This window comes from Mobula hypostoma, chromosome 26 (genome assembly GCF_963921235.1).
Source record: "Mobula hypostoma chromosome 26, sMobHyp1.1, whole genome shotgun sequence".
Taxonomy (NCBI): Eukaryota; Metazoa; Chordata; class Chondrichthyes; order Myliobatiformes; family Myliobatidae; genus Mobula; species Mobula hypostoma.
The window spans coordinates 19,769,291-19,790,245 of NC_086122.1; the positions used below are offsets into that span (position 1 = coordinate 19,769,291).

Sequence of the window (20,955 nt, forward strand, 5' to 3'; positions counted from 1 at the left end):
TTCACTCATTACATAAAGCATTATGTAAAAGTCAGTTATTACACCATCCCCAGACTAAAATAAGTTGGAAATATAAATAGTACAAGAATGAACATTATCATGTTCATTATCACTCTGTAATAATTTTAACTTGTCACAACCCTCGTTTGTTATGCAATGATTAATTTGAAGGTTTAAGTAATTTGAATTTTACACCGTGCACTCTGCCTTATTTGGAAGATAAATATTCAAAGTTGCTTAAAAATGTTATACTTTGGTGTGTAATTGTCATAAAGATTGGGAGTCTTAGACAATTATGTATGATTATGGATATCTTAAACTTGCTGTGAGGTTTTTGCCATTGTGATTTCTGGGTAAACTTCATGTGTGGGCACCCTGTGGCAGCCAGCAGTGAGCACCAAGTTCTTGCACTTTCTTTGCAGTTACATTGTCCAGCTTTAAACTGACAGTAGTTTGCCAACTCTATTCTGCTTAAAGGAAGTGATGGGGAGCAATGGAGGTAATACACTCTCCAATAATTCATATGATTTTTGATTCATTAGATTAGCCATATTTCATTGATTTTATGCGCCTCTGGTGTTTTAAGTTCTTTCCTTTTAAAAATATATAAAATAAGACCAGAGTAGACAATGTGGCCATTCAATCCTCTACTTTTGTACTATTTTTTCGATACTATCCCATATCTACTGATTACCTGGATATCCAGAAATCCAATGTGAATAAACACAGTAACTGAGTTTTACATCCCTCTGGGGTGCGTAATTCTGATGGTTTATTACATTCTGATAGAAGAAGCTTTTCCTCACCACAATCTCATTCCCCTGCCCCTAGCTTCCTTAGTCAAGGAAACCCCCCACCTGACATGTTAAAAATTTTTAAAGAACTTGAAAAGCTTCAATTAAATTTCTCCTCATTCTTCTGAACTCTTCAGAGTACAGTCCCAACCCAAGCTTCTCAATCTCTCCTGTAACGACAAACCCACTGCTGCTGGAAGAAGTCCAGTAAATTGTTGTCCCACTTCCACTGTGACAACCTGCTGTAGCTGAGGAGTTCGAATTTTACTTCTGCAACGCACACACATAATGCTGGAGGAACTCAGCAGGTCAGACAGCATCTGTGGAGAGGAATAAAGGGTCAACCCTTCCTCAGGACCTACCTCAGCCTGAAATATCGGCTGTATTCCTCTCCATAGATGTTGACTCACCTCCTGACTTCCTCCAACATTTTACATGTGTTGCTCTGGATTTCCAGCATCTGCAGAATTTTCTTGTGTTTACAGTACTTCTAGTTTGGTCTCAATAAGGCCCGATAAAATTGCATTAAGGCTTCCTTTCTCCTGACGTCAAAACATGTTGTCATAGAAGTACCTCTCATCATTTGTCCCACCTTGATATTGGTCAAGGTGCCTGTGTTCAAGTACACCCAGGTAGGTCCCTTTGGTCATGAGCACCACCCAAACATTTCTAAGGTTTTTTTAAGCACGCTCATCAGTTTTATTTTTAAGTATTTTCTTTAACAGACATTTCAGAATTTTTCTTAGCTGGTTATCAAAGTGTTTCAGTGGTCAGTTTTGTCATGTAAGATCAAAAGGTCTCACACCATACAGGGCTCAGCAATCAGGTCAGAGCAATCTTCAGGGATCAGTTTGCTGCTAGAAAATCTGCTTCCAGCAACCATGAACCTGGCAAGTAGCACAGTGATGAATATGTTCTAAACCATTACTTAAATGTGCTTTGTCATCTGCACATTTGTGTTAACTTATTTGGGAATTGTAAAATTAATATGACATATTTTAAAAATTGTGACAATTAATGATAACAAAAATTGAGAAAATTGTTTAGCTTTTCATACATCATTCTGTCTTCTGTTTTAGCATCAGGTTAAACAGCACCTACCTTCAAAAAAGAAATCAAAGAATATTGGGCTAATATTTTGAGAAATTAGCACAAATGCCTCATGCCCTGGAGGAATAAACATTCTCCATTTACTGTTTCCTGTTACACACTATGAAATAAAGGGGTGGGAGGAACTGGGGGTATCAGACTTGAGACAAGAGAGTGAATCTTCCATTAAGCCTTTCCTTATTATGGTTTTGAGTGTGGATGAATAATTTTTCATTCCTATATGTCCAGGGAAAATTGCAGAGTTGAGTAGATAACGCTACATAAAAATAGTGTTGTAGCTAAGGTGCTTTGTTTAAAACAAGTTTGGTATTGATTTAATGCAACATTTCGTATAATGAAAGACAAGAACTGGTTGCATTATATATATACACTGTAGTTATTAATACAGTATACTTTTGAAGCAACTAAAATATGTTTGCGTTGAGTGCTTGGTGGAGGGCGCTGATGCTTTTTTTGCTGGTGGGGGAGGGGGATCTTTGCTTTGCTGCTGCTTACGCGTGGGAGGGGGGAGCTGGGGGGAGCTTTGGGGTTTTAACATCTAACTGTCATTCATTCTTTGGGGCACTCCTCTGTTTTTGTGGATGCCTGCAAAGAAAAATAAGATTCAGGATGCACATTGTATACATTTCTCTGACGTTAGATGTATCTTTGAAACCTTTGAAATTAAATATAACATAATACAGTACAAGCTATTTGGCCCATGGAATTGAGCTAAACATTTAACCTACTCCAAGAGTAATGTAACTCTTCCCTCCCACATAGCCCTCTATTTTTCTCTCATTCATGTGCCTATCTAAGAGTCTCTTAAAAGTCCCTAATGTTACTGCCTCTACCACCACTCCTGGCAGTGTGTTCTATGCACTCTGTAAAAAAAACCTCTGATATTCCACCTATACTTTCTTCCAACCACCTTAAAAGAATGTCCTCTTGATTTGTCTTGCCACCCTGGGAAAAAGGTGCTACCTATTCACTCTGAGTCTATGCCCCTTGTCAAGTTGCCTCTCATCCTCCTTTGATCCAAAGAGAAAGCCCTAGCTCTCTTAAACTTTCCTCATAAAACATGCTCTCTAATCCAGGCAACATCCGGATAAATTTCCTTTGGAACTTCTCGAAAGCTTTCACATACTTCCTATAATGAGGTGATCAGAACTGAACACAATATTCCAATTCTTACTAGAGTATTACCTCATTGCTCTTGATCTCAATTCCTGCCCCAACTAATGAAGGCCAGCACACTAACACACCAGCAATTTATGCGGCAACTTTGACGGATCTATGGACGTGGATTCGAAGATCCCTCTGTTCCTCCACACTGCTCAGAATCCTCTCAATGACTTTGTAGTCTTGCCTTAAAATTTGACCTGCCGAAGTGAAACACTTCACACTTTTCCCATTGAACTTCATCTGCCACTTCTCAGCCCAGGTCTCCATTCTATCAATTGCTTGGTGTAACCTATGACAACTTTTTACACTCTATACAACACCACCAACCTTTGTGCCATCTGCAAACTTACCAACTCACCCTTACACACACTCATCTGAGTAGTTTATGAAAATATCACAAGCAACAGGGTCCTGGAACAGATCCCTGAAGAACACCACTAGTCACTGCACTCCAGGCAAAACATGGCCCATCTCTTACCACTCTCTGCCTGCCATTGGAAAGTCAGTTCCGAATCCACGCAGCCATTTTGCTGAATCCCATGCCTCAAGACTTTCCAATGGAGCCTCCCACTCTACCTTCATCAATTTACTTCCTTGATAATGACAATCAGTCTCATGAGGCATGACCTAACCCTCATAAAGCTATGTTGTCTCTGTTCAGAGTACACTTCCCCAAATGCTCCTAAATCTTGTCTCTAAGAATCCTCCCCAATAGCTTGCCCACTGGTCTACAATCCCAGGATTAACTCCATTACCTTTTATGAACAAAGGAAAAACACTTGCATCCCTCCAGTCTTCCGGTAGCACTCTAGCTGCCAGTGAGGATAAAAAGATCTTCATCAGTGAAACAATATCTTCCCTGGATTTCCATAGTAGCCTGGGGTATATCTGTTAGACATCAGAATTTAACTTTCAAGCATTATTGGTGCATTTTAAAAAGCTCTGGGGAAGGCCTGGAGGTCAAGCGGACTCAGAGACATTAGCTAGGCAGTAGACACATTGGACAAGAGTATGATGATCTCACAAAGAATAGTACGAATATTTCCTTTGCTATCATGGTGATGAGTCTAAGGTGAGACAGTACAGAAAACAACATATTGTGACTGTGAGTTACCCCGCTGAAAGTATGAACGTTTACTGACTACTACAGAGTGGTAAATTTTATATCAGGTAAAGAAAAAGTATTAGGATGTTCTAAATTCACTGGATGCTGCCAATGAAATAGGAGCTCTCCTGCCCTTCATCAGACAAAATGATTGTTGTGTTAACTTTCCGAAAAATGCTTTTTGCTTTATTTTCCAGCACCATGTGGAGGCCAGTATATGGGATCCGAAGGTGTAATTTTGTCTCCAAACTATCCTAAGAACTACACTGGTGGACAGACCTGTTTATATTCCATTATTGTAGCCAAAGATTATGGTATGGAACTCTGTCTGAATGAAACAATAATACCTGCCACAACTGATTTTTGATCATGTTTGTTGGAATGCAGTTTGATTTCTCATTTCCAATTCAACTGGATAAATAAGTACTCTATACTTTATTGTCACCAAACAATTGATACTAGAGCGTACAATCATCACAGCGATATTTGATTCTGTGCTTCGCACTTCCTGGCGTACAAATTGACAGTAAATATTAAAAATTTAAATTATAAATCGTAAATAGAAAATAGAAAAGGGAAAGTAAGGTAGTGCAAAAAAACCGAGAGGCAGATCCGGATATTTGGAGGGTACGGCCCAGATCCGGGTCAGGATCCTTTCAGCAGTCTTATCACAGTTGGAAAAATGCTGTTCCCAAATCTGGCTGTACAAGTCTTCAAGCTCTTGAGCCTTCTCCCGGAGGGAAGAGGGACAAAAAGTGTGTTGGCTGGGTGGGTCGTGTCCTTGATTATCCTGGCAGCACTGCTCCGACAGTGTGCGGTGTAAAGTGAGTCCACGGACAGAAGATTGGTTTGTGTGATGTGCTGGTCTGTGTTCATGATCTTCTGCAGCTTCTTCCGGTCTTGGACAGGACAGCTTCGATACCAGGTTGTGATGCACCCTAGAGGAATGCTTTCTACGGTGCATCTATAAAAATTAGTGAGGGTTTTAGGGGACAGGCCAAATTTCTTTAGCTTTCTCAGGAAGTAAAGGCGCTAAATTGATCAAAGGTTATATTTTTAGACCAGTAGTTCTGTTCTTTGTGATTGCAAAGAACAAAAAGTATTTTCAGGTTCCTTTTTCCTTACAGTTATGAATTATTAAGTTAATTTGTGGTTATGAAAAGCTCATCAGTAGCTCAGTAACATATTCTAATCCTATCAATTATGTATTTCAGACCATTACATCTGTCTTTTCTTAGTTCTTGCACAGATCTCAGTCACAAGGCGATTGTCCATTTGAATTATTTGATGGTCGATTTATTTCTAAATCAGTCTGTTTATAAAATATCACAGAGAAGTCTATGTGTGTACTGCACATAAAACAATGCTAATTAATTTTCAATGTTCATTCCATTGATGTCTTTTTAATGAATGGATATTTTATTTCTCTCTCGTGCAGTGGTATTTGGCCAATTTACATATTTTCAGACGGCACTGAATGATGTGGTGGAAGTGCACGATGGTCCAACCCAACATTCAAGGCTCCTCAGCTCACTGTCTGGTTCCCACACAGGTACTATTAAACTATGTACTAACCAAGTGTTTTCTGGTCGTCAGTTGGGACCCATCATACGCCGCACTCCTTTGAAGAGTTTAACATGGATTGTGACAAGTGATGAATCAGTGGAATTAAATATTTACAAATGAGTTATTAAGAGAGCGTCCGTCTAGTAGGAGTGGCAAAAAAAAATGAAGAAGTTTATTTTACATTATACAATGTGAATAATGGGATGTACCGTGCTGACAGTCAACTAGCAGTTCATCTGTAATGATTGCCCTTCAGAATTAAGCCTCCTCAATCTTGATAGTCAAACTGCAGTATTTAGAAAATATTTGCACTTAGACATGTTTGAAGAACAAAATCTGAGCCATCATAGTCATTGAAGAAAAGAGAGGATTATCCTTCTGCTTAACACCGTCAGGACAAATGTCTTCTGCCAACCTGCCTCAGCTTCACTGTCCTGCCATTTGCCGAAATTCAACAAAATTTGACCCAAAACATCCACTGTTTATTCCCCCCATAGGTGCTGTCTGACTTTCTGAGTTCCTCCAGCATTTTCTGTGTTTTGCTCATTATGTGAACACCTTTGTGAAAAATTTTGGCATGGTTGGCTTAGATTGTCTTTTTTTTGTCCACACTAGAAGTTGGTTTTGACCTGATTTACCATCTAGGTAGTCTCCAGCCCCTTGGTATGAACATTGAATTCTCCAACTTCCAGTAATTCCCTCCCCCTCCCTTCCCCTATCCCTATTTCACTCTACCCCCTCCCCCAGCTGCCTACTACCTCTCTCATGGTTCTGCTTCCTTCTACTACCCATTGTGTTTTCTCCTATTCCTTCTTCACCTTTCCTGCCTATCACCTCCCTGCCTCCCCTCCCCCACCCCTTTATCTTTCCCCTTACTGGTTTTTCACCTGGAACCTACCAGCCTTCTCCTTCCCACCCTCCCCCCACCTTCATTATAGGGCCTCTTCCCCTTCCCTCTACAGTCCTGACAAAGGGTTCCAGCCCGAAACATTGACTGATCGTTTCCACGGATGCAGCCCGACCCGCTGAGTTCCTCCAGCGTGTTGTGAGTGTTGCTTTGACCCCAGCATCTGCAGAGTATTTTGTGTTTAGAAGTTGGTTTTGGCTTGTCTGTTTATTTTGTCCATATTAAAAGTGACCTGGCACACAAGCAAAAGTTCAGATTTCAGGATCGATGCCAGAAAGCTAACTGCTAACAAAGTTAGAAAAACAGGAGTTCGTAGTGACTGAAAGGCAATGTGGGTGCTGAGATTCACCTTCTGTGACCTCCTAACCCAGAATACTTGATCACCCGATTTGACATACAAAACTGTGCAAAAGTCTTAGGCAAATGTAAAAGTCTGTAAAGTGAAGATGCTTTCAAAAATAATGAAAAGAAACCTTTCTAAATATCAAAAAATACCATAGAGACAGTAAAAAGTAAAAACAAACTTAATCTAATCAATATTTGTTATGATCACCATCTGCCTTTTAATCTACATCAATTTTCTTAGTACACTCATGGAGCTTTATAAAAATATTCAGCTGGTATTTTTTCAAGCATCTCGGAGAACTTGCCACAGTCGCCGACTTGCAGACTTTAGCTGTATCACTTCTGTCTCTCCCAGTAATCCCAGCCTCAATAGTGTTGAGATCACAGTGTTCTCAAGGCTGAAATAACATCAAAAATCTAGGGTGCTTAAAACTTTTGCACAATACTTTAAACAACAGGATACTGTATTTATCTGTGTGGCTCAATGTGTGTATTCTTTCAATAAATGTCTATCATTTCAATTTTACAAGTTAGTTTATTTCATGACTGTCATAATTCAAAGACAGTGTGCAGAATTATCAAACCAAGCCAATTAATGAACTTTCATTAATCCTATTTAATAGCAACTGGCAAGTCTTTTTGGAGAATGTAAGGCACAATTCGCTTTTATGCTTTCCTGCCTCATTGTGTGCACAAAAGAAACAAAGGGAAAAAGTGCCATTTGATTGATTCATATTCTTCCTTTCAACTGACATGGTGTCAGACTTTGGTTCTGCTATCAAATAATCTCATTGCTTGATGCTGACATCAAATCCCAGCAGACGAAAACTGATGTTTTATGTGAAATGCTGGTAGGCAGACACACTTGTTAATGAATGGCAAGTCCACCTCATTGGATAATTGATGCATTATTTCCATTTTCTCAAATAACATTGGAAGCACTTACCTACAATTGTAAAACTCCTTTACCCCTATCAGAATATTAATATTTGTCTGAGCTAGTGTAGCGCTACTGTCCTGGAAATATAAGATGCCAAGTTTCATATAAAATCTATAAAAAGTTTAATTCCATTGCAATAACATCCTTCACTTGATGAATGCAAATTCCCAGGACATCTACAAAAATATACTTGTCACTCAAACATTAATAAATTCCAGAAGAATTCTCACCAGAGTGTCAAAGGGTAATTACATTTCTGAACAATATCCAAAATAATGTGTGTGAAATGAAAAGGTAATGAAAAGGTCAAGAAAGGTGAAGTGAGTGGTCTTTATGGTCAATGAGTAGCCAATGCTAATTGCATCCAATTTCACAATAACATGAATAGCATTCAAACAGGTGATATCACTTGCAGTGATTACTTTGTCCTGTCCTTGGCTTGTTCAAGTCATAGATTCACAGTGAAATACAAAAAATGGTTCTTCAGCACATTGAACCTGTTCTGACCATTTAAAATAATCCTACATTAACTCCGTTCACTGTTCTTCGCCTACAGGCCAGCCCTGGGTTACGAATGCCTTCCATTTTTAAGGCTGCCTATAAATCAATTTTGTCCATTTATCCGAAAATACACAAAATTGCTTGTTATTATGCCTCCACAGTATTATAATCAATGACATCCAAAATGCGTAAAGCAGAAAATAAAAAAAACAATTACTGGAGAGAGAGAGGGCTACATACATGCAGTTTTATATTAATATTATGGGAGCTTATTCATGTGTAAGGGTATCCATCAGTCATAACCCACAGACTGTCTGTATTCTCATCAAATTCTCCCAGATTCTACCACTCTCTGATTACTAAGGACAAAGTACAGTGGCCAACTAGCCTACCAAAGTGCACAACTTTGGGATCTGAGAGGAGAAACTGGCCCCCAGAATAAACTAGCGAGTTCACTAAGAGAACATGCAAACTCCACATGGACAGTGTCCAAGGTTATGGATCCACCTGAGCATCTGGTGCTGTGAACAGTTCTAGCTGTTCCACTCCACCACACACCACGTGCTAGTGTGAGGAACAGCGTTAACTTTGCTAATCAAGCAGTCGATCACAGTGAAGTGAGTGGCCGAAAAAGATTTAAGTTAAGTTTCCAAGCTGCTTGTAATGCTCTCAAAAAAAGAAATTGGTTGCATCAAGTCAGTCAGTAGTGGCAGTTAGGAGGAAAAATATGAATGCAGGAATCTAATAAATTTGAAAAGATGCAGGTCAGAAACCAGCCTCGACTCCTTCATATACCAGATTAGTTGTTAGACTGGTGAAGCTGCCATGGCAAGTTATAGCAGGTGACGGTATTTAATGACTAAAAGACTTTTACACAACCAGGGACTCTGGAAGATACCATGCAATGACAGAAATAAGATGAATCTACATCCATCAAGGAAGGCGAGCCATGAAAGACCCTCTGGCTTTAGAATGTCTGAAATAGTTTGCATGAAACAATTCAAACCAGCAGTTGGCAGATATAACTTTCAAAGGGCTAATAGAGCTTGCCACTCCCTAATTATATGTGAATGGGAAAAAAAATGTAGAACTACTGATTGTTTCACCTCTCTTAACCTTTCCGTCTTACATATTTTATGTCAGTGAATGTTCAGCAAATAATTGACCTCCGACATTCATGAGAAAATGCCATTAATCATTTGGACGTGAGAAACAAACTGGTTTCCAAGTGGGAAATTGTCAACATTTGCCTCACAAAACTGTCTTAAGGTTTTGCATTATGCCATCCGACTGCTAAGACTCAGATGCCTCTCCTCTGTACTTTATTATAAAGTTTAATAGAACATTTGGTAATACAAGTTGTTTATTTATGCAATTACTTTTTTATCTGTTCCTCAATCTACTATTATAAAAAATGGTTGAAACAGGGGAAAACAGAAATAAAATTTTGTTCGATGAATACTATTTCCTCCTGTGTCAGGATTCAGACCTGCTGTGTTGATCTTTGTACTTAGTAAATTATTTTCTCTTTTATTACAGGGGAATCCTTGCCCTTGGCCACCTCCAATCAAGTGCTGATGAAGTTCAGTGCCAAGAGTCATGCCAGTGCCAGAGGGTTTCACTTTGTCTATCAAGGTACGTGAGCAATTTGATTATATAGAACATAGAAATCTGCAGCATATAACAGGCCCTTTGACCCACAATGTTGTGTCTAGAAACTGCCTAGAATTTCCCTATCGCAGAGCCCTCTATTTTTCTAAGCTCCATGTACCTATCTAAGATTCTCTTAAGAGACCCTATTGTATCTGCCTCTACCAGCATCACTGGCAGTGCATTCCACACTCCCACCACTCTCCGTGTGAAAAATTTACATCTGACACCCTCCCTGTACCTACTTCCAAGCACCTTAAAACTATGTCCCCTCATGTTAGCCATTTCAGCCCCAGGAAATAGCCTCTGACTATCCAAATGATCAATGCGTCTCATCATCTTATACACCTCTATCAGGTCACCTTTCATCCTATATTGCTCCAAGGAGAAAAGGCCAAGTTGACTTGACCTATTCTCATAAGGCATGCTCTCCAATCCAGGCAACATCCTTGTAAATCTCCTCTGAACTCTCTCTATAGTATCTACATCCTTCCTGTAGTGAGGTAACCAGACCTGAATACAGTACTCCAAGTGGGGTCTAACTAAGTTCTTATATAGCTGTAACATTACCCCATGGCTCTTGAACAATCCCATGGTTGATGAAGGCCATCACACCATATGCGTTCTTAATAACACTGTCAACCTGCGCAGCAGTTTTGACTGTCCTATGGACTCAGACCTCAGGATCTCACTGAACCTCCACACTGATATAGTCTTACCATTAATACTATATTCTGTCTTCTTTCAGGTACAATTTCATTTCTAAAACTGTATGATTGCAACAGAACTTCAAATATTCTTTGTGGTTACCTTGGTGAAACGTTTCCGGGTGGAGAGGGCCAGGCCAGAATTTGTCTGGGTGGAGGAGTAGAGCCGGGGTTGGTTTCAGGTTGGAGGCCACTTTAAGAAGGCAGGAAAGATAACATAACATGGGGTTGTTGGGGGTCCCAATAAACTAAAGCAACAATAGCAGGAAGATTAATCAGTGGTCTTCTTGATGGCCTGGGAGAAGTTTGGGATGGTGAAAATAGGATCTGGGAGTGTTAATATTGGATTATGGGATCAAGAAGCTGGGATCTTGCTACTACTTTGGAGGTGAGGGGGAAAGTACAAAAGATTAATGTGATATATACCCTAATGCGGTTTAAGTCTACATTGCTGAATGAAAGTCTAGTTACCCTGGCTATGGTTGCTCCCAAATCATGATCAGCTTTCTCTCATAATGCTGCAAAAGGAACCTCATAAGGGGGTGGGGATGATATAATTTGGTGCATGCTTGATATAGAAGTAATACTGGATGCTCAAGTGATGCTGGCAGACCCCAGATAAACGATTTGAAGATGGCCTTTGAAAGCTATGTTTTCAATCACTTGCTTTAAATGAGGCATTAGACAGAGAAATTTATTTTGACCTATTAAGAATTTGTAAATCAGCTCATCTCGTGTAGTACAGGTATGAGCACATGAGAGCGCAGGAAACAAAGAAAATTTATGGGCACCAAGAAACGAGTTTTAAAAACAGTCTTTTTAAGTCTAGCTACTTTCTGTTTGGTCATTAATTGAAATATTTAAGTGCAGGAATATGAGTCAGTAAATGTTCAGGATTTTGGAACACCCAAAGAATAGAGGGCAAAACTTCAAAAACATGGGTAGAAAAGTGGGGTGAGTGTTTTTGACTCCAATATAGTTACAGAGTAATTTATAACAGAATGTCTTTGAAGAAGGTATAATATGGACTCTTGTGACAATTGAGACGATGGATTCAGATATTGAGATTGAGATCTGGATGATGGGGTGGTAAATTGGATTATTAAGTATGCAGATGATACTAAGATAGGTGGTGTTGTGGATGATGAGATAGGTTTTCAAAGCTTGCAGAGAGATTTAGGACAGTTAGCAGAATGGGCTGAAAGACAGCAGATGGAGTTTAATGCAGAAAAGTGTGAGGTGGAACTAATCAAAATAGGACATACATGGTAAATGGTAGGGCATTAAAGAATGCTGTAGAACAGAGGGATCTAGGAATAATGGTGCATAGTTCCCTGAAGATGGAATCTCATGTGGATAGGGTGGTGAAGAAAGCTTTTGGTTTGCTGGCCTTTATTAATCAGAGCATTGAGTATAGGAGTTGGGATGTAATGTTGAATTTGTATAAGGCATTGGTAAGGCCAAATCTGGAGTATTGTGTACAGTTCTGGTCACCGAATTATAGGAAAGATGTCAATAAAATTGAGAGAGTACAGAGGAGGTTTACTAAAATGTTACCTGTGTTTCATCTCCTAAGTTACAGAGAAAGGTTGAACAAGTTAGGTCTTTATTCTTTGGAGCGTAGACGGTTGAGGGGGGACTTGATAGAGGTGTTTAAAATTATGAGGGGGATTGATAGAGTTGACGTGGTTAGACTTTTTCCATTGAGAGTGGGGAAGATTCAAACAGGACATGGGTTGAGAGTTAGAGGACAAAAGTTTAGGGGTAACATGAGGGGGAACTTCTTTACTCAGAGAGTGGTAGCTGTGTGGAATGAGCTTCCAGCAGAAGTGGTTGAGGCAGGTTTGATGTTTTTGTTTAAAGTTAAATTGGATGGATATATGGACAGGAAAGGAATGGAGGGTTATGGGCTGAATGCGGGTTGGTGGGACTAGGATAGGGTAAGAGTTCGGCATGGACTAGAAGGGCCGAGACGGCCTGTTTCCATGCTGTAATTGTTATATGGTTATGTTCAGGAGCAAAGTTTGAAAAAGGGAAAATGAGTCTAATCTAAGATCCAGCAATTCTGAATAAAACATTTTTTAAAATTAAGTTCTCTTGAATTATTGGCCTAAATTCAATCTCTATTCAGTTGTGATCATGCCAATTCTTTCACTGCTGTGTTGTGCTGTGTTTTAACATTGAACTAGTCTCCAGCTATCAGAGGGGAAGAAATGCATTGCCTGTCCAGCTGCTGATCACTAATATCCTTGTGTTACCCAAAAAGCAAAGAACATTTGACATTAATTTGTCCACTGAAGGGTCACATTCATTTGAAGAAATCTCATGATATCATGCGCTCCACCAGTCAGATCTATTTCCAACCCGAATTTGATGTTTCTTGCCCTCATACTAAGGTCACTGAACCTGGGTGTGGACCTAGATTTGGACTTAAGCCCAGAAGATTGGACCCAGATATTCTGTCCTTTGTCCCTTATGCTAGTGTCACTCAGATTTCTGCTTGGAGAGCTCCAGCCTCAGATGCTCTCCAAAATCTGGTAACCAGTATTAAGGAGGGCCCAGGACAGGTGTTGGGTTCATGTCAGGTAGGCAGGCATGACTTTGAATGGTCCCAGAGAAAGAATGCCTCTTGAGGGCTCACCCAGTGCCAGGCCTTCCCAGAACTTACTCATTGCTATCCAATGGTTTCCCACCATTCTTTGCCGACACACCACTCCTGTCTGTTGTGTAATGGTCCACAACTATACATCCCTAGGTGAGGTAGGATTGCAGAACGTTGGACAGATCTGTTGATCATGAGATCGCTCAGTTCTGTGAATCACATATTGCTTTGCTGCATTCACACATGTTGCTATTTCACCCGATTGGCTTTTCATCCTAGTTGTGGTCTGAGTGCATTCCTGTTGTCATTCTTAAACCAAGGGTTGATAGAAATAGAAGTATAGGGATGTGCTAGATTATGGCATTAAAAATTATGAAGGAGAACCTTTCTGTTGATACTGATTTGCCTCATGGTTGCCCATGTCAGCACTAATATACTGCCACACAACATAATGGAGTGTTTCCTTTGGGTGAACTAGAGGATGGAGCAGCAGTTGCTTCCACCAATATAATCATCAAATGATATGCCAGGAAGTTTTTAGGTTTGTAAGGATAAGAGCAAAAGGGTTTTTATCTCCTCTTGTTGCAATTCAATGTTTCCCAGGGCTACTCCCTCCCACCTCTCCTGGGTTTATCCTGTTCCTGTGATGGGATGGAGCCAGGGATTGTGATGGAAAGTCTGGAACATTATGCCAGGCTTCCATTGGGTGAGACTGAAACTAGAAGTCATAGTTTTATGGTGAAATATAAAGTATTTAAAGAGAATCTGAGGGGGGAGCTTCTTCACCCAGAGGCTGGCATGAGTGTGGAACAAGCTGTCAACAGAAGTGGTAGATATGGATTCAATTGTAACATTTAAGGGAAGATTGGATAGGTACATGTTTGAAAGGGGAATGGAGGAGGTAGGTAGATGGGGCCAGGCAGAAGGCCAGGTCAGCCCAGACCAGATAGGCCAAGGGGCCTGCTTTACTGTAGGCTTTATGATTTCATGACTATTATTTGTAAATAAGGCCACATCTGTCTGTTGCTCATCTGGTCTGTGGAACAGCCCTTCCAATTTAAACACTAGCCCTCAGATGTTTGTAAGGAAGACTTACATTGGTGACTGGCCTGGGAGCAAATTTTCTATGTCCGTATTTGATGCCAAGTAGTTCATTGATTTTTGAATTATGCTATAAATCAGATGGCCTCTTTGTGACTCCAACAAGGCTGTTGACTCCTCAATGTCCTTTCACATGACTTAAAGTAGATCATGGACAAATGTCCTCCACCAAAAGACACAAGAATCCAGGTGGATTTTTAAAATAACCCAGTAACTTTGTATTCATCATTACCATTGACCACTATATTTTTATATATAGTTCCAGATAATGACTGAATTTAAATTCCTTAGCAGAGTGAATTGTTAATTCAAAGCCTCTGTACTACTAGCCATTGAATTAATTGCTGCTCCACAACCCTCTAAATGCCATTCAAATTCCAGGCACATTCCTTGCTGTGACCCAGCACGAGTACTTCCATTTCCTATATGGTCATCCTGACGGAAGGTTAGCTTTCAGGTTGAGCTTCACCAACGTTGTTAATTTGTGCTGAGTTGCATGCCCTCTCCTTTAGCAATTTGATTCTTAAAAGAAATTCCTGCCAAGGTTGGCCCAAGCTTTACTCAGACAAGATCCCCAGAGATGACAAAGGAGAGATCATGAACCTGGAATGGCCAGCTGCAGGCTCCAGAGGGACAAGAGCAATTTTCTCAACCTACTGTGATTTCTTTTACCTGCTTGAGCACAGTGTCTGTATCGAGCTGCAGAAACATCCATATATACTTTTTGTGTTGTGGGATGAATCTATGAGCAATGAAGTACATAATTTGCAGAGTATATGTGTGATTTTTGTGTAAAATTCAAAAATGATTTATTGATTACATTCAGTGTTTGGGTTGCTTATTTGCATATAAATAGCTTGTCAGGTTATTTGAAAGATTTTTCTTTATTTCTTCTGGATTCTGCTGAAATCCTTTCTATTTGTTGATGAAATTGGGAACTGAATTTGAGTTATTCCATTCAATCATCTTCAGCTGTGCCCCGCACAAGTGCCACTCAATGCAGCTCTGTGCCAGAACCAAGGTTTGGCAGAAGAATTGGAAATGACTTTGCCGTGGGGGCCATTATCCGCTTTGAATGCAACCCAGGTTATGCCCTTCAGGGGTCTGAGAACATAAGATGCCTGGCTGTGCCTGATGCCTTGGCACAGTGGAATGACTCTGCACCAAGCTGTTCGGGTAAGTGAACCAAAACTGGACAATTCCTTAATATTAACTTGTGATAGCCAGTGATTAAACATAGAGATCGTGTCATAAGCCAACCAACTAAATTTTGCTGGAATTTAAGAATTGATTAATATAAAGTCGTCAGAGAATGGTTGGCAGATTATTAACTGGTGCATTTAATCAGTGCAACTAAAGGCTCTGAAATGTTTAATATAGTTTGAAACTGAATAAAGCTCTTGCTATTCACCAATTTTTTTTCTCCATCAGCTGTGGCTTAATCTGTCCAAAGCTATACAGTATAGGTTTGATCTCAGTCACTGCTGAAGATATGTGCTTCTTTGGACCTGAGTACTCTTGCTTTTCCTGTTCGTGCACATCAGTGAAAGCTGCAATTTGATGTGGCTGTGGCATCCTGTGTTATTAACCAGTCTGCCAATGCTCATGACCCAACTTCCTGCAATTATTCTCAATGATCTGAATTGGATATCAGACAGTGGTTAGTTGCTGTGGAATTAACTATCAATAATATATCTGAGGAAATGCATTTAAGTAGCATGTGACAATTTGCTGAAGAAGATAAAATATACTAAGAAGAAAAGCACTTCTTTAATTCAATTCAAGTTTAATTGCCATTCAACCATGCATGAATATTCATGAATACAGCCAAACAAGGCAGCATTAAGGCTGATTTATACTTGTGCGTCAAATGTACGCCATGGGTACGGCATAGCCACGTACCCTGCGCTGTACTCTATGCCGTAGCCTAACGCACACCTCTCCCAAAACGTAACTACGCGTCGCGGCGACGCAGAACGAAACAACTGTGATTGGTCCGCTTGGTAGCATCGCATTTCCTCCTACGCTGCAATAGCTTCCCATTGGGCGACTGAAGGGCAGGGAAGGAACTCTGGCTGCAGTGCTTTCCATAAAGCTTTACAGACCTCCGAAATTATGGAGGACCCTGTGCTTGACGCCAGTTTGTAGCTAGCTGCTACAGCCTGTTCAGTTCCACCTGACGCTAAAACTCGAATGGTGATTACCAGTCTCTGAGTATACTGTGCATACACTGATGCGAAATAAATGGTTGGAGACGATGAACCAAATCGTCAAATCTACCCGCCGACATCCGAAAATATTTGAAATGCATTTCCTTGTCCATGTCTCTCAGTGGCCGAACAAACACAGAAATTTCACCCTCCTTCAGTTTCAGTCACCATTGTTTGAAGTTTGAGTTTCTTCATGTTGACTTTCAACACGAAGAAACTCAACACAGTGGCATAGAAACCCCACCGCCAACCAGCGTTTTGGCAGTGAATTGCAGAGAGACACAGACACACCAACGCAGAAGTATAAATGCTCACAACGGCGTAGCCCACTTGCGTAGGCTATGGCGTAAGCTAGTACGCACAAGTATAAATCAGCCTTTACTCCGAAGCCAAGGTGCAAGACACATTGCCTACGGACACACACAACACAAAGCACATATAGCACATTCAAGTTAGAAAAATTCAGCCACTCAATAAAAGACCCCAAACTCAAGCCATCCATTCCTGCCGCCAAAATCTGCAGATGATCAGCAGAGCTTGTTTTCTGCTGAGCGACCTCTGGGGGGTGGGGGGGGGGGCAGGGGAGGGGGGAGCGGCAGTGCCATCTCCTGCCTGGACGCCGTATCCCACTGTTCCTGGTGTAGTAATTAGTATTAAATGAAGGATAGTATTTACTTTCTATTTTTTTTGTAAGAGACACTGAAGAAGGTTGAAGTTTAAAACAAGATATTGATCAACTTGGAAAGAGGGGTAAGTGGGGAATTTAATTTGGACAAGTATGAAGTGATGCATTTTGAGAAGCTGGACCAGGCCAGGACATACTCGGTGAATGGCAGGGCCTGGAATATGTTATTGAACAGAGAGAACCAGAGGTACCAGTACATAGCTCCTGAAAGTGGCAGCACAGGTAGCCAGCGTGGTAAAGAGGTCATATGGGATACTTCCTTTCATAGGCCTTAGCATTGAATACAGGATTTGGGACATCATGTTGCAGTTGTGCAAAACAATAATTCGGCCACAGTTGGAGAATTGTGTGTAGCTCTGGTTGCCATACACCAGGAAGGATGTAATTGAACGAAAGATGGACAATGATGTTGTTTGGACTCCAGGGCTTAAAATATAAAGAGAGATTAGATAGATTGGGATCATTTTCTCTGGAATGAAAGATATTGAGGGATGATCTTACAGAGGGTTAGAATATAAAGAGAGGCATTGATTGGGTAGATAGTCGCAATATTTCTCCCTTAATAGAACAGAGCATTCCAGCACAGGAACAGATCCTTTCGCTCACAATGCTGTGCTGAACTAGCTAAAAACCAAATCAAAAACACCCAAACACTAATTCCTCCTACCTGCAACATGTCTGTATCTCTCTATCGTCCTTACATCATTGTGCCTACCCAAACGTCTCTTAAAAGTCTCTATTGTATTTGCCTCTACCACCATACCAGGAAAACAGACTGAGTAAAAAAAAAAATCACCTCTTATATCCCACTTGAACCAACCCCCTCTCAACTCCAATGCATGCCCTCTGGTATGAGACATTTCTTCCCTGGGAAACAGATACTCTCTGTCCACTCTGGTCTAAACCTCTCATAATCTGGTAAACAACAGATCTCCCCTCAGCCTCCAACTCTCCAGAGAAAACATCTCAAGTATATCCAGCCTCCCGTGATAGCAACATACCCTCTAAAGCAGACAAGATCATGGTGCAATAGATGATTACCTTCTCCAAAGCCTCAACATTCCTCCTCTAGTGGGGAGAACGAAACTGTACGCAATACTCCAGCTGAGGCCTAGCCAGAATTTTATAAAGTTGCAACATGACCCCTTGACTTTTGAACTCAATGCCTCAACTAATAAAAGAAAGCATTCCATAAGCCATCTTAACCACCTTAGTGGTCTGAGTAGCTACTTTCAAGGAGCTATGGACTTGGATTCCAAAGCTTTTCTGCTCAGCAACACTGTTAAGGATCTTGACCTTAAAAATGCCCTACCTCTTTGTATTTGTGGAGTTTAAAATCAGAAGGCATACAGTCGATGTAAGGTGAAAAGGGAAAGATTTCAAAGGGATTTGAGGAGCACATTTTTCCACACAGAAGCTAGTGGGCATGTGGAATAAACTGCCAAAGGAGGTTTGTTGAAAACAAAATTAAAAAAACATTTGAGCAGGTATCTGGAGAAAAAAAGATTCAGAGTGATATGTGCTAACTGCTGTCAATTGGAATGAGCTTAGATAGGCAGCTTGGTTGGTATGGACAAGTTGGGTCGACAGGTTTTCATGCTGTATAATTCTGTGACTTTTTCTCTGATTCTGCAATGTGCCAATCTCAATCATGTGTCAATATTTTCCCGAAATCTCCTCCCCCCCGCCCCACAACAGATCCTTTTTAGGTACTCATTGTCTAGTTAGCCATTCCAATATTCCATGCTCCATGCATTACAAGGCTGTAATTATGTCCCCGGCAGCTGGCATCCCATCTTTTCCCCGAACCCACCTCTACATTTCCCTTTGTGTATTCTGCACTGCATGAAGGAAAGTGGGCAATGCCAGCTGATGAGCCCCCAGTGTTATAGACCTTAGCTCACTGAAGCAAAATGGTCATTCACACATTGCACATAAATGGCTTAGCTGGATGTAAAGTACCTGCTTTGGAGTCAGTGAAATGTAGATTGATTCCTGCAATAGGGAGTTTGTCCGAAGAGGAATGAATAATCTAAAATCACTGAAATTCAAAGAATGAGAGGTGATCTCATTCAAATATACAAACTTCTGAGAGAGACTGACAGAATTGACAGGAAAACCCTGTCTTCTCAGGGCAGAAAATCTCAACTGGTGAATGTATCCGTGGGAGAAAGGACCAACTATTTAGAAATGAGATGAGAAGATTCTGTATGTAGAGGATTGCGCTATGAATCTTTGAAAATCTACTCCAGAGAGTTGTGAATTCTTAAACCTTCAATACACTCATTGCTGCAACTTGCCAGATGTTTTGTCACTGAGGTAACCGTTGAATATGGAGATCAGGCATGAAAGTGGATTTGAGATAAAGACGTGTTTTGTATTAGACTGTGGAACAGATACCAGGAGTTGAATAGACTGTTGCTACTTTGTATGTTTTCAAATGGAAATAAATCATAAAACACCAAATCATATGAGAACCCTGCCCTTCAAAGTGACATGGTTGAAGTCCTGTTTAAAATGTGAAAACATTGTCATTATTATTGTTTCACACTAGTTGTATGGAATGTTTCCATTTCCTAAGAAATATCAAAATATGAGCCAAGAGATTCTGTTGGGTACTGCAACATCAGGACGGGATTATCTACTTCCTGAAATGAGGTTTTGCTTCTCCTCGCATTTGCACAAAAGCACCCTAAGAACTTTGTACTGAGTACAGGGCACACATAAACAATGTAGAGCCATGCACACTGGAGCAGGTCTGTGCCAGAGCCTTAGAACTCCCTTCAATGGCATTTATAGAGACCAATTCTTTCTGTGCTGCTGGCAGAAAGTCTAATGCACACACCACCTTTTTGCCAGGCATTCGTCTTAATGATTGCACTTCAACCCTTGGCAGTGATCTTGTTAGCCCATCTCCCCAGACTGCTGATCTTTTTGTTGAAACCTACATTCTTCAACTACCACTTAAGCATCTTCCCTCCATTTCACTGATGTAAAACCTAATATAGTAGAAAGTATTCCACGTGAAGACTCACCCGACAGAACATTTATAGAACTAAGTGACATAAAGTACGACTGCACTTTGGAAGAAAATTGTGTAATCTTGTGAATGCTGTTTTCTCATCTGATGTTAATTTATTTAACTAGATTTCTTGTTTCTGACACAGACTTGCAAAACATTATTTGTCCAGTAGTTGGACAGAGCTGATCTATAAATAATTCTTATTATCTCAGTAGGTAATATCTGCAATGAAAGGGCTTTTTGCTCAGCTCTGACAGATTATTTCTTGTAAAATGTCATGGGGAGTGTAGGCTGTTCTTTACATGGAAACAAAAACATAATTGAAGGCCACTCATTGACAAGAGGTAATTATATATTAATATATATATACTTGTAACAATATGATTGCATTATTTTGGATCTTCTATCTGATAAGCAGTAAAACACTTAATAGGGATATCACCTGGTTCTGCGATTTATGATCACAACTGAATTACATCTATATAAAACCAAATTTAACTGTGCATGAGAGACATATTTGTCTTCATTGTCAATCTTAATAAAAAC

The 20,955-nt window shown here is 40.3% G+C and overlaps 1 protein-coding gene across 1 annotated transcript in view; it reads left to right on the forward strand.

Moving 5' to 3' along the window:
- The window catches only part of csmd2 (CUB and Sushi multiple domains 2), a 2,031,293-nt gene that overhangs the window by 1,749,312 nt on the left and 261,026 nt on the right, over positions 1 to 20,955 (forward strand). Inside the window, exons 31-34 of the mRNA XM_063033882.1 lie at positions 4,371 to 4,487; positions 5,612 to 5,725; positions 9,972 to 10,067; positions 15,465 to 15,668. Of these exons, the coding sequence (XP_062889952.1) occupies positions 4,371 to 4,487; positions 5,612 to 5,725; positions 9,972 to 10,067; positions 15,465 to 15,668 (531 nt within the window). The remainder of the gene's footprint in view (positions 1 to 4,370; positions 4,488 to 5,611; positions 5,726 to 9,971; positions 10,068 to 15,464; positions 15,669 to 20,955) is intronic.